General features: G+C 33.0%; 1 protein-coding gene across 1 annotated transcript in view; it reads right to left on the bottom strand.

Annotated features, from left to right (window-relative positions):
- LOC150104996 (angio-associated migratory cell protein) overlaps positions 1-15,368 on the bottom strand; it is a 151,834-nt gene that overhangs the window by 31,498 nt on the left and 104,968 nt on the right. The window contains exon 9 of the mRNA XM_090396092.1: positions 11,244-11,335. Coding sequence (XP_090252218.1) covers positions 11,244-11,335 — 92 coding nt within the window. The remainder of the gene's footprint in view (positions 1-11,243; positions 11,336-15,368) is intronic.

Raw genomic sequence — 15,368 nt, 5'->3', positions numbered from 1 at the left:
GAATATGTTTTTGTTACATGATAAAGTAATCTTTAAAAATATGTGCATGTGTTCACATTTATTACTGCAATTGAATATGTCAGTATTATCTTGCTTACCATATGTTACTTATCGCTGCATGTATATTATTGTATGTTGTTTATAATGGTGTTTTTGTGCCATTATGCAATTACAACATATGAGCACTGCAGTAATGGCCGCCATGTTATCACTTCAGTTTCAATTTGAATCTAAGTAATGGACATGTGCATTACTTATATTTAGAACAGCAGTTATTGGGTAACAGGAACACTAAGCAAGAAAGGAGAGCTGGAAGGATGGAATAAACTATTCGGTTATGTTTTGCAATCTCGGCCAAGTTTTATACACATCTTTAACTACTCTCCAAAGATGGAAATTCCTTTTATTGGAAGTGCAGTTCAGCCTGCTCAATTAAACACTGTTGTCTGAGCAATTATTCTCCATGACTACTTCGGGGAAAAAAAAAAAAAAACGAAGGAAAAGATGCATTAAGGAAGCCTACTTAATAGAAAGGCATATGACAAGAAGACATATGCAAGTATATTAGGTAAGTGAGAACTTAACTTTTATTGTGTTCTGAGGAATTTAAGAATTGAGACGAAATGAATGTTTTGTGTAGTATTTAATGTCATTCTACAGGAATAAATTTAACTGAAAGAATAAGAGAGTGAAACACACACACACACACATCTTTATATCTATCTATCTATATGTATATATATAAATTTTTTTTTTTCATTGAGCTCATACTGTGCAATGAGAATGGCCATTTAATTATTTGTATGTATTATGCAAGTATAGTTGAGAAATGGCTAAGAAAAATTGGAAAAGGGAAGCTTGGTGAAGAACAAGCTATATTCAGGTCAAATAAAGGCTGTTAGGATCAGATTTTTGCTTTAAGACAAATAGCTGAGAAATCTTGGGAATATAACAAGGATTCGTATTTAGGTTTCATAAACTGGAAAAGGCATACGACAAGGAGTCAAGAGGAAAACTCTTCAAAATGCTACAGTTATATGGTGTAAATAGAAGCAATACAGAGTCTCTATTTAAGCTATAAGTTAGCAGTTAGAATTAAAAGAGGTACATGAAAATGGTCTGATGTTAAATTAAGTGTGCAACAAAGGTGCACATTATCTCCATTGTTATTCATTATCTAAATGGATTACATTATAAAGTGGTGTGAAACCTGATATCAAAATTGCCATTACTTTATACAGATGATATTATACTTCTGAATAAATCCAGTACAACATTCCCTGACTAAATTAAATAACTGTTGTAATAAATTTGGTATGAAAATCAGCAATAAAAAGACAATGAAAATAGGCAGAAACATTGAAAACATAAACTATATCCTGAATGGTGAACCTATAGCACAAGTAAACAATTTCAGCTATTTAGGCACAATTTTTAGTAAAAACGGCAAATTAAATATGGAAATAGATAACAGAATTAGTAAAGCTGATATGCCAGGAAGTCAGCTGAATAAATTTATATGGAATTAGAGAGAAATTAGTCAAAACACTAAATTAGCTGTATATAAGACAGTGTTCAAAAACCAATTTTTTAACTTATGAGAGCTGGGTTAGAAATAAAACACTTGATCAAAGACTGACTGCAGACCACAAATATGAGTTCTGAGAAGAATTAGGGGAGTGAACAGATGCATTAGCAGTAGTATTGTAAAATATAACTGGGGAGAAATGACTTTAGGTTGTTCACAGTTGTCATTCATTGTGATAGGCTTGCTGGTGTGTCACAAGTTACTTTCACCAGTCACAGGAAGTTCATTCCATCCCTTCTTTTGTTCATGGGTCTGAAGCAGTAGCATCTGCTAATTGTTTGGTGATGTCATCCTTCAACTTTTCTTCACTTTTGGTGTGGAATTTTGGGATAATGGCACTGTATTTTATTTTGTTGTTATTATTTTTTTATATTTGGCATTGATTGAGTCAGTAATGGATGATTTTTCATTGAGCACTGACACAGATCTGTTCTAGCTTGGCTTGCATTTTGATTTGATTTTGCAGGAAAAAGTTCCACCGATAACATTCAGATGAACATATTCAGCCAAATATTAACAATTTTTTCTTTCAGAATTTAATTTCAAAATCTACAGCAATACAGAAGTTATTTCTAATCTGCTGTTAGCAGACAGATAATTTAATCACCCAAGCAGTCATTAGAGTACAGTCAGAACTGGTCCAAAGTTTAAGTTTTTAATTTGTGCTTTGGTCCTCATCTTCCAATGATAAATTTGTTTATAAACAATTTTTTTGTACATTTTTTTAAATAAGAAGTGATCTGTCATGTTAAATTGAAACACCAGAATATCTATATTAATCATGAAAAAGTGCATTAGCATCTCATTAGATTATGTCCAAATCTGTTATTTCACATGAAACACAGAATGTTATTATTCAAATACACAAATAAGTCAGTCTGTACTAGAATACTGAAACTCAAATAAGATGGAGTTTAGAAATAAGATGGAGCTTTTAGAAACTTATACTAAAAACAAGTTTTCCTTTGCTCAATTTTAAAATATGGATATTTATACAAAATTCACACACACTTTTCACCAATAGCAAACTAATATTTGTGCAAAAATCAAAGTTTCTAAAAGCTATAACATTACAATAGAATTCATGTTTGTCCTATATTGCCTTGGTATTACTCTGCATGATCAGCATGAAGTTTTAATCACTTTGTTTTAGCCTCCTTAGTTTCTCAACACATGATGAGAATGAGATACCTTTTGATGAGATATAAAAGAATCAGGATACATAACAGAGGGCATTACTGTAATCACTGTACTAAATACACATCGTATTATGCTCATTCATATTAATTTTTTATATTATTCACTTACACCTTATGCAAAACAAAATAAATATAATAATTTATTTTTATTAAGGTGCTGATATTATTATGGATTTTAAACCAGCATACAAAAACAGATATCAGGGAACACGTGGCTTAACAATCAAGTAATTGTGGAAGCTGTTCAAAATTGTAAGACAAAAAAACTAAACATCCTATCATGATGTTCTCTAACAACAGTTCTGACAATAGGCTGAAGGTGGTCTTAAAATGACCAAAACAACCATTTCTCACATTTTTTTAATAAACAGAACACAGTACTATGTCATCAGAACATAGTATACTATATCATCAGGCAGCACTGCATTTGAAATGTCAGAACAATGCCATCATTATTAAACACTGCTTTTATTGTACTTATACTTTCTTTATTTACAATGTATTTGTGGGCAATCAGTTGATTTGAATGTTAGCTAATATCTTCCCTCAGTCTTCAGAAGTAGAAAATCAGCCAAAAGACTAAGCTAGAATTTGGCAAGTAATGCTGGTAGGGTGGAACATTACTGATGATCAGGAGTTGCAGTTCAAATGATTTTTGTATTGGCACAAAGTATGTATGGACACTGGTAACAGCTCTACATATACGTATCACATGAAAATTTAATAGGCAATCACAGGATGGATTTTTTTAAAAATTATGAACATAAATTTGAATAAATGAAGAGAAATATATTCAAACCACTTACTGTAACAATCTTGCCCTCTTCCTCTTGCTAATATTCTCTGGGCAGCATGTAACCAGTATGGAAGCACAACATATAAAATTTGACAGGAACATTACATGTATAGTAACACATAACCTCAAACAGAAAATAATGTCAAACCATATAAATTGGAAAAAAAAAAAAAAAAAAGAAAGAAAAAATATTTAAAAGGAACTAAAAGGAAACTGAAGTAAAGGAACAGAATTAAACTCAGAATAATTAAATGTGATAAACTTAAGCAAATGAGAAGATTTTGAACTGAATTAAAGGTGTGAAGTACTTGAAGTTGAGGAGTGGGGTGGTGACAAAGTGAGTCTGTACAAATTCTTCTGGCCGATTTATATTAATAAATCACAATTTCAAAATGTATTCTAAAATGTTTAAAATGGTGGTTTTGAAGATGTATAGACAATTTGAGGCCCCATCCCGGTATAATTCACAACACCAGAAAAGGAACAAAATAAATAAGATATTTTATTCTGTATGTAATATTTCAGTTGTTTTGTATCCAATATCTTCAGGTGTGCAAAAGGTTTATCATGGTACACAAGCACTAACAACCAGTGGGAACAATTTAAAATTATAACAGGTATACAAAAATAATCAAAATCCTAATTTCCATAAAATCAAAATTACTAAATGTACTAATGCACGACTACCTTGGTCATGTCTTAAATGTTCTAGTGCCATGTTCTTCAACCTGTAGCGTGCAGAAATTTCTTGCTGGTCTGCCAAAAATTTCTCCCTCTCTCAGAAACAACACTCCAGCCATGTATATCAAATTTTCTAACCTCTAAACAGCAGATGTCGCACTAGCTAAAAATTGTAATTTTATAACATTAGATTTAATAAATAAAAGACTATCTACATTGGTTTATGTTTCTGTCTTAGCCGTCGGCCGGTCCGCGAAATATTTCTCATATTTTTCCCAGTCTGCAGGTGTAAAAAGGTTGAAGAACACTGTTCTAGTGAATACTGCAGGGTTCTATGAATTTAGGCTGTCACTAGGACTCTGTACTGGTTACTGCAATATTCTAACTTTATTCTCCATGTTGCAATTATTATTTTGTGTGACATGGAGCATTATCATGTTGGAAGGCATAATAAAAGTTTATAACCATAAAAATGCCACAATGCAGGACATGCACAAATGAATGTGCATGCCAAATGATGAAATTAGGGCAGTAATACCCCCCGACACACACCCCATTTGGTGTGTGACTACAAAAATCACAAATGCTTGACACTCTCCAGTGATTCTTCAACAAGTGTGGTAAAGCAGTCCAAAATAAAAATTCAGCATATCAAAAATAGCTAAAGTTACAAACCACAATTTTATACTTAGTCTACACTAGTCTATAAACAATCAGTTAAAAAAAATTAATTAAATTAAAAAAAAAAAGACTTCAACTAAGTGTCAAATACAAAAAAACTTGCTTCCAGCTCATATGAGAGTCTAGCCTTCTACTTCCTTGACCAGAAAAATCATTTATTATTATACCGTGCATCCCACTACATGCTTCCTCTCATCTTTCATCAAAAAAATCCACATTAGTTTTGATAGCAATAAATCTCCTGGTCCAGATGTATCCTTGTAATTGTGCACAAAATGTGCACTGCAGATTAAAAGTCATCCATATTGCTTATTCAAGAAGCTATCATACCTTTTTGTCATCCATCAGTATGAAAGAAAGCCTACATCCAGCCAAATCCCTAAAAAAAGGAGACTAAAGGCGTCTATTAAACTACTGTCCTACTTACACATCTCAATCCTCTCAAAAAAAACAAGGATTCAGGTGTGGTGAGGTCTGCCAATTAATTAGTGATCATTAATATGTATTTTAATGAGAATAAAACGCACTCTCCTTAGCAATGATGAATAAATTAAATAAAATTTGGAAAAATAACAAAATTTCTACAACTATAAAAAAAAATTATACAAAAGTATAATACTACCAAAATCTCTCTATCATCATCATCAAATTCCTGATATGTACCCTTAAGAAGTGTACAGGATATGATAGTACTACATCAAAAATTTACATCATTACTAACTTCCTATCTACAATTTTACTCCAAATCAGTCTGTTGCCTGTCAAGACTCCAATATTATCAGGTTTTATATTTCGGTCTTCTAAGGCACTTTTTATCTATCAAACCACTTCAGATTAGCTCTGCTAATGCATTCCTGGATGCAGACAATATCAAGTTCTTTCCTAACATCCTCATTTTTAATATGATATTGCCATATGCCCCTAATCTTTCGGACTCTCATATCTGCAGTCTGTAGTCTTTTGGTCGAGTGTTTTACTTCTAACCCCGCTCTCAGCTCCTGTTGTCTATTTCCATATTTAATTTACCATCTTCAAAAATCGTGCCTAGGTAGCTGAAATGTTTTACTTGTTTTACTATAGGTTATCCATTCACAATGCAGTTGATATTTTCAATGTTTCTGCCTATTTTCATTGTCTTTGTCTTTTTAATGCTGACCTTCATATCATATCTATTACAACAGTTATTCAATTTAGTCAGGGAATCTTGCAGACTTGTAGTGGATTTATTTAGAAGTATAACATATCCACATAAAGCAAAGAGCTGAGATTAACCTCTCCAATTTTGATATCAGGTTTAATACCACTTTCCTTCATAATATGATCCATATAGATAATGAATAACAGAGGGGATAATGTACATCTCTATTGGAGAGAAAATTGGACATTAAAGCAGATGAAAGTGATGGCGATTGAAATGCTTCAGGAAAATAAACAGAACTCATTGGACAGAACCTAAGACTAATGCATAAGTGCTGCAAGATTTGAATATCCCTAACTCAACAATTCTTAACACAGTTAAAATGCAACAACTTTGTTGGTTTGGCCACATTATATGAACTGGACAGAGTCCCTCATGGATAAAAGACTTCCACCCATCTTGAGGACAGATCAGAAGCAGCAGAAGAAAAAGAATATGGATTCCCCCAACTCGCATTCCACAGTACCAACCCTAACAAAACCTTGAACACAAGCCATGGAAACATTTTGAGAAGTTCAGGTGGTTGCTTTAGATGTTTTCTGAACACATGACCCATATCTATCATAGAGAGCTCTTTACCAAACTGCCATCTTATGATCTACCTTCTGCTCTTCATCACTGATTCTTCAGTCTCATCCTCCTCTTTCTCTGTGTTCTTTGGACAAGTCTTCCTGGTACCATTTTCTCTAAGTACTATGACATCCAGCTGTTCAAGAAACACATCAGATTCCTACTTTCCCCATCTCATAATGGTAATTTTAAGAATAAGATGACAATGTAGATGATAATTATTAAAATAATTATTATTTTCTATATTTCACTGAAGTCAAATTGGCATTGTTCAGGGAAAATACACAAATAATGTGCAAGCAAATATTATGCAAGTAAGAGAAAGTAATGTGAAGAAACTAGGCAAGTCCTAAAGTGCACTAACTAGTGGGCTTGATTGGGCATTTTCAGCTATGGGGGTTGATGCCCTTGAGAAAGACAGTTATATCATGCAATCAGATCCCCCCCTCCTCAAAAAAAAAAAAAAAATTCTGTAACACAGTCTTTAATAACAACAAGCAAATACACATAATCAATTTAGCATGTGTAACATATACAAAACCTTGGTCCAGTGAAGTGCTGAGTAATGCCATAGGTCCTTCAAATGAAAAAGGTTGTTTGGAGGAACAGGGAATACTTGGAGAATGTTTTTTTTTTTATTGCTGGAGTTTTATCCCAATAATGAAGTCAATGGAAGTGTAGCAATGCAGGGCTATTTAGTGTGATACTGATTAAGTCCACTGGTTGTAGGTACAGTGGAGGATGGGGATTTGCAGTCCAGCACCTTAATTTTTTTGGTATATAAATTCCAAATACACACATGGTCAGAGAACCTGTAACAACAACAGAGCTATGTCTTGGTAAATGATCAGGGAAAAAAGATTCTAGTGTTCAGGAGGTGTATGTATATATATATATATATATATATATATATATATATATAGGTGTTGAGATTGATTGTTTTCAACATAATTTTAGGAATTTGGTAATTTCAGGAACAATATAACAATGTAGAAGATAAACAATAAATCCAATTCTTTTAATTATTATAATTACTATTAATATATATTAATTAAATAATGTATTAATAATATATGCCAGCTTGATTGGCTAAGTGGTTAATGTACCCACTCTCCAACCAGCAGGTTGTGGCTTCATATTCTACCACCACCTGGATACTGGTGATTGTCTTTAGATGAGAGATGAATTTTATTGCCCAGTGTTAGATCATGCTTACTGGGGGCTGGAAGTAGCTTGTAAGAGTTTCATGTTTATACTTTGGAGTGGATTTCTGGATTATGTAAAAAATATTTAAAAAATAATAAATAAAAGTAAAAAAATGTGTGGGAGTCACAAAAAAAAACAATATTTTTTATATATTTCATTCAAGTCAAATGACATTATCAGAGAAAATACACAAGGAAAGATGTGCACATAAGTACTAAATGAGTATAAGAAAGTGATGTGAAGAAACAAAGCAAGCTCTAAACTTTCGAAGATACACACTAAGCAGTTTTATGAATCAAAATTTACTGAGGTCAGGAAAGTGTTTAGGACAGAGACAGATTCAAGGCACAGCATGAAAAACAAATTCAGTTTTTTATGCTGTGCTTCTGTGAAGTAAGATGGCCTTCTTTCAATGGATTCTGTGGTAAGTGTCCGAAGAAATTTCCTCTTGATATTTTAGCCTGGTTTCAGTTCACTTCACCATAAACTCAGGCTATTTCATTAAGCAAGAGATATTCTACAAACAAATAGAGAGTACAGCTATAGACCCCCCCCCCATCCCCTCACAACCAACTTCAGAAAAGAGTTGAAAAGAGTTCTAAATTCCGCCTCCAAAAGACCTATTGTTTGACTATGCTATACAAACAAAGTATTCTTCATTTGGCCACATGACCTATAGATTAACACCTTTTCAACACATCTGAACAACTATCAGTCATCTGAACAGCAAATTCAAGTGAAACAACAAAAACAACAGACTGCCTTCCTACATTAGGTTGGAGCATAGGAGTCAATTATCTGCTGGATTCGATGAAGGCTGTAACCATTTAATTCCATTAAAGTTTTGATAGTGAGAGGTACTTGTTGGAAGTATGCATTACGCACTCTATTAATTAAAGACATCATAACACCAATTTTTTTTTAGAGGTGTGATGAGCAGACTTTTGATGAATGTATCTACCACTAAAAGTAAGTTTTCAATAAACACTGGTTGACAAAGTACCAGCATCTTTGCAAGTAAGAAGGATGCCCAAGAATGATAAATAAACTATCAGCATTTTCTTTTTCCATGGTGAATTGAATGTGCAGATAAAGGCTGCTAGTCTGTTGTAGGAAAGTGGTAAGTTCATTTTTTCAATGAGCCCAAACAGCAAAAACACTGACAAACAAAACCAAAGAGGGTGTAGGGGATGAGTGAATGAGAACAAGATATCTTCCAGATTTCAAAAAAAGAATTTGCCAAAGGTGGAGATAGAGGGCTACCAATGGAGGTGATTTAATCATCTATAGATTTTGTTTTTCCATCAAAATAACCTGATTGCATAACAAACTCAAAAATCTTCACAACATAGGAGGGAAATCATCACATAATAAACTAATAATGTCAGACAACAGAAATGTTGGTAAAGAGAAAAACAATCAAAGCTGACTAATATATCCGACTCTTGTATTTGAGTATCCTTAATTTTTCTGAGAAAATGTGTGAAATTCTTGATGAATGATCTGTATTTCCAATATGGGCAGTTAATAAACACAAAAGAAATTTAGCAATTCTATAGATGGGAGAGACAAAACAATTCACAATGACTCTTACTGGATAACCTTCTTTATAAATTTTTGGGAGACCATATAAATGAGGAGTGCTTCGAAAATGGGTGTGTAACGTATCCAAAATATTTTGATCCTGGCTAACAACTTCATCAAGGAGCTTATTTAATTGTTGAATTTGTTTTTTTTTTTGTTTGTAAGGTTATAATTTCTTGATAGGTGGAGGTATCCTGTAAAAGGCCTATCTTCCTCTCGTAGTCGACCTTATCCATTACCACAATAGCTTTTCCTTTATATGCTTTCGAAATATATAGTTCTTTTGTCTTAATGAAAACAGTACACAGATTTCAGCTCTAGAAAAATTACATGGAGGTAATTTGATTCTAAAGAATAAAGCAGCAACTTCAAAGCACAGTTTATTAGCATCTTCACTTGAAAGTCCTGACAGATTGCATATGATGTTATGCAAAAAATTAAGATACAGAATGGATTTAGGTAGACAAAATGGAGAAAAATCATGGCCTTTAAGCCAACACACTAGTCAGTATTAGACAACAGGCCAGAAATGTTCATAACCCATTTATTAGTAGGAGTGTTAGATCAGCTACATTCCGTAAATTTACCTGCTGTCTACCAAATGCACTACAGCAGTTGTATTTATTCAATGGCTGAACTAGCTGCCCTGTCAACATCAGAATCTCTGAACACAAAGACTACATCTGGTGCACCACAGTGGTACCACCACTATGGCCACTCAGGAATTGCAAACTACTAGCTGTCACAGAATCCACAGGAAGAAGGCTACCTTCATTCACAGAAGTAAATACAAGTATGAAAGACTGTTGCTCAAATCTGTCTCTGCTTTATAAAAAAACAACACTAATCTTAATAAATATGAATGCATAAAATTGCCTCGCATCTGGGAAATGCTCATCCAAGCCCATAAACCCAACAACCAAGAATGTCAAATCAAGCTCACTGCTGGCACAATTTAAAACTTCATGACTTGTCATGTTTCTTCTCATTCATTTCTCTTATCCATGTAGTGCCTTCATGAACATATCTTTACTTGTGTATTTTGCCTGATAATACCAATTTGATTATGGTGAAATGTATGAAATGATAATTAAATTATTTTAATTATTATATCGTCTACATAGTCATCTCATTCCTAAAATTACTAAATTCTTAAAATTGGTATACTGCAACAACCTAACCGAAGTATAATACAAGAATGTATCTTTTTTAAAGAGGAAAAAAATTATTCTTAGAATAAAATGTCCCAATAGAAGTGGATCCAAAATTTGTTTTTATCCCATCAAGGAGATATACTGAACTTGAAATGAAAAAAAAAATGCAGAGTGTGATGCAGCACAACAAAATAAGTGCACCCCAAATGTGTATATATATAAATTGAGTGGAGCATATCCACTGAATTTGAACTCATAACATTAAACTTAAGCAAAACAAAGGTAGAGTATGACATAATGTTATAAAGTGAGTGAGTGACAAAATTAGTATTTTGTAGTGTACATTTTCATTTAATTTTTTTTTGACCATTGCGTACTCTAGTTAAAAAAAAGTTCTATTAGATTTCATTATCCATAAACTGCAGCAAATAATGTATTCTAATTACCAAGCAATTTTGTTAGCATTTATATGATTACCATTTTTACACAGAAATATCCATTCAAAATTGCATAGGATGGAAACTAAGAAATCAATATTTGTCACTTTAAAAAAAAAAAAAATTAAAAATTAATTGAGAAGTTGTACCTTGCAAAAAAGGCTACACTTTCTACAGATCCACGGAATACAGTAGGTGGACTACTATGACTACTATCTTCACAGAGAAATGTTGCAACAACCTAGAAAATAAATGAATAAGCAATAATATTCTCTAAATTTTAAGAATTCCATGAAATATGAAGCATATGTTTTTAAAGTATTACTTATTTTACTCAGCATAATTAGTGTGCTATACTAATCCAGTCCTCAAATAACCAAACTTCATTCATAACAGTGCATCAAGATATAAACAACACCAGAAGAAAATAAATAATTAAGTAAACTTACTAATATTTCAATGGAATTTCTAACCAGCATCTTTAGAGCACAAATCACAACTCTGGTAAATACACAGCAATCAAAATTGTAGAAACAATTCAAATTTTAACTGAAAAAGGAACTAATGTAATAACAAAGAGTCCTGTAGGGAGTAGTTAAAAATGAAGTTAATTTGGAGAAGTCAGACTATCTGGTCTCAGAATGACTGTCTCCCAGATCCTTGGCAAATTAATGCAGCCTTGATGAAGTTAGAGGGAGTGCTTCACTGCTGATTCTAAAAATAGTCTCTCAAGACCTATAATGAATTTATCCTGTAGGAAAGAATATCCATTCTAAGAGCACAGCTAGATTCTTTGAATTAACTTTATCTTTAATTCAGCCACAAATTACACCTTGTTAGAATGTTAGTTCCTTTTCAGTTACAATTTGAACTGTTTCTACAAATTGAGTGCTATGCATCTATAGTCATAATTTGTACTCTAAAAATGTTGGTTAGAAATCCAGTGAAATAACAAGTCCAATAAATCATGTTGTTTATACTGTGACACATAATCAATATCACCAACACCTCAATCCACCTATATGGAATCAGAAACTTTACAGTTAATCATCTGTGAATAGAAACAATGACTCATCTATTGAGTTAAATCACTCCAAGAAAGCACACTGTAAATGTATATTTAGTCGTTTAGATAGCAAATTAATTTCCCAATGTGACCAAAATTAAAAGATCATTGTGTAAATTTAACTGAATTTAAATTTAGAATTATTGCATTAGAATTAAATTAAAACATTTCTGTTAGATTAAATTAAATTTAATCTAACAGAAAAATGCAGAGAATACCGAATCCCTCTATGTTTCCTTTTTATTGATTTTAAAAAAGCATTTGATACCATAGAACACAATGCATTCATCAGGTGCCTTACTGGAAATAAATATGGATCCTACTTACATCCACATGATAAAAGAAATTAATAAAAATCAGACCATACAAATAACACTATTTGATCAACCTATAAATATAGATATAAAGAGAGGGGTCCGTCAAGGCGATGTGATCTCCCCAAATCTATTTACCAGCACTTTAGAATATATTCTGAAAAAAATAGACCTAAACAGAGGAATAAGCGTAGATGGTGAAAAACTACAAATCCTTATGTTTGCCAATGATCTGGTACTGATATTCCACAACCCAAAAGACCTAGAAGAAATGAGTGAAAAAATATACACAAACAGTAAGATGGGCTTAGAAATGAATCTAGAAAAAACAAAATGAATCAAAAGCATCTACACAAGTGACAGTCACCTATGTATTGATAACATCCCTATAGAACAAGTTGACTCCTACAATTACTTAGGACAAACAATGAAAATGAATAATTTTTATCTGAAGAACAAGCAAAAAGAAAGCTGCATGGCTATCATTCAACAGACTAAAAGAAACACTTACTGATCCAAATCTTGACATCTCTGCGAAGGCAAAACTATTTAATAGTGACATACTTCCATCACTCACATATGGATCAGAAACATGGAACACGACAAGAAAAGAAGAAGAAACTCTCAGAATAACTCAGCGTGCAATAGAACCCAGGATTTGTAACATCAGCAAAATGGAATATGTCAGGAACACAGACCTAAGAAAGAGATTAGGCATAAAAGATGTGGTAACTGCAGTATATGAAAGCAAGATGAGATGGGCAGGTCACATAGCCAGACTCAGGGATAACAGATGAACATATAGAATACTCAACTGGCAACCAAGAATAAAGAGAAAAGTACCTACAAGATGGGAAGATCCACTAGTGAAATCTATGGGTATAACATGGAACAGAGAGAGAGGCTCAAGATCGAGAGGCATCTTTGTGACCTGCACTCATGAAGAAATCCTGAATAAAACACAGGTCCATCAAGGTAATGTGTAATAATTATATTTGCAAAAAAAAAGTCCCCCCCCCCCCATTTCTCTTCCTCTTTCCAATGAATTCAACGAGAAGGGTTGGTTGTTTGGAATTATAGTAAAGCAACAAAGTCTATTTAGGCCAGTGCATTATGTCATTAATTGTGTGTTTGCATCATGCAAAATGATGAAACTGTAAGATGCTAAATAAAAGTCAAGTTTCCAGGAGGAAGAACTCTTCCCCATCTTCATATGGTATGGTATACGGCTAAGTCACTTTAACTGAAAAACCCTAAAGGTTTTTCACATCCAGGACAAGATTTGAACAGGACTTCAAACCAAGGCTTGCACAAGAAAGGCTGAAAACATAAAAATTGTTACAGGCAAGCCAAATGCTAAGTAAAAAGTATGAAATAAACTAAAGTTTTCCCACTCATTTTGTGTTTGCATTGTGTATTTATATTACCCAAGGAATATTCTTGTACCCTATGGGATTACAAATATGGATTTGTAATCCCATCTATGGGATTTATAATCCCACCTATCATACAATAGTAGTGTGGTGAGTTAATTGATATAATTCAGAATGTCTGCTCTGGAGATTAAGCATGGAACATTTTCATGCTACTTCATGACTCCAATAAAACAGGTAGTGGTCTCACATTGGGCAATGAAATTCATCTACAACCTATAGGCATTCAAAAACATTTATGCCCGCAGTGGAATTCAAACCCATCATCATCAAATTCCTACCATGTACCCAGAAGGGGTGTACAGGATATGATAGTACTACATGAAAAAATTATATCATTACTAACTTCCTATCTACAATTTTCCTCCAAATTAGTCTGTTACTTGTCAAGACTCCAACATTATCAGATCTTATATTTCTATCATCTAAGGCACTTTGTACCGTATCAATCCACCTATATCTTCGTCTTCCTCTGGGTCGTTGTGCTGCCAACCTAGCAGAGAACACTTGTTTTGCTAATCTTTATTCGCCCATTCTGTTTAGATGACCATACCACCTGAGATTAGCTCTGCTAAAGCATTCGTTTTTAATATGATATTGCCATTGATGCCATCTGTTCACACCTATAATCTTTCTCAGGACTCTCATATCTGCGGTCTCTAGTCTTTGGTCAAGTGTTTTACTTCTGAGCCAGCTCTCAGACCCATAAGTCAAAACTGGTTTGAACACTGTCTTGTATACAGCTAATTTAGTGTTCCGACTAATTTCTCTCTTATTCCATATGAATTTATTCAATTGACTTCCCACCATACCAGCTTTGCTGATTCTGTTGTCTATTTCTATATTTAATTTACCATCCTCAGTAAAAATCGTGCCTAAGTAGCTGAAATGTTTTACTTGTTATACAGGTTCTCCATTCACAACACAGTTCACATTTTCAATGATTCTGCCTATTTTCATTATCTTTGTCTTTTTATTGCTGACCTTCATACCATATCTATTATAACAATTATTCAATTTAGTCAGAGAATCTTGCAGACTTGTAGCGAATTTATTTAGAAGTATAACATCATCCGCATAAAGCAAAGAGCCGATATTAACATCTCCAATTTTGATATCATGTTTAATACCACTTTCCTTCATAATGTGATCCATATAGATAATGAATAACAGAGGGGATAATGTACATCCTTGTCTCACACCAGATTTAACATTAAACCATCTTCCTGTACTTCCTTCAATTCTAACTGCTGACTTACAACTCAAATAAAGACTAAGTATTGCTTGATATAATTCCCCATTGACACCATATAACTGCAGCATATTGAATAGCTTCTCTCTTGGCAACTTGTCATATGCCTTTTCCAAATCGACAAAACTTAAATACAGATCTTTGTTATATTCCCATGCTTTCTCAACTATTTGTCGTAAAGTAAAGATCTGATCCTGACAGCCTCTGTT

This window comes from Typopeltis vanoorti, chromosome 7, assembly GCF_054136105.1.
Source record: "Typopeltis vanoorti isolate ZY-2024b chromosome 7, IOZ_Tvanoo_1.0, whole genome shotgun sequence".
NCBI classification, from domain to species: Eukaryota; Metazoa; Arthropoda; class Arachnida; order Uropygi; family Thelyphonidae; genus Typopeltis; species Typopeltis vanoorti.
Note: the sequence above shows the minus strand (reverse complement) of the source record. Positions and strands in the feature narration are given on the sequence as shown.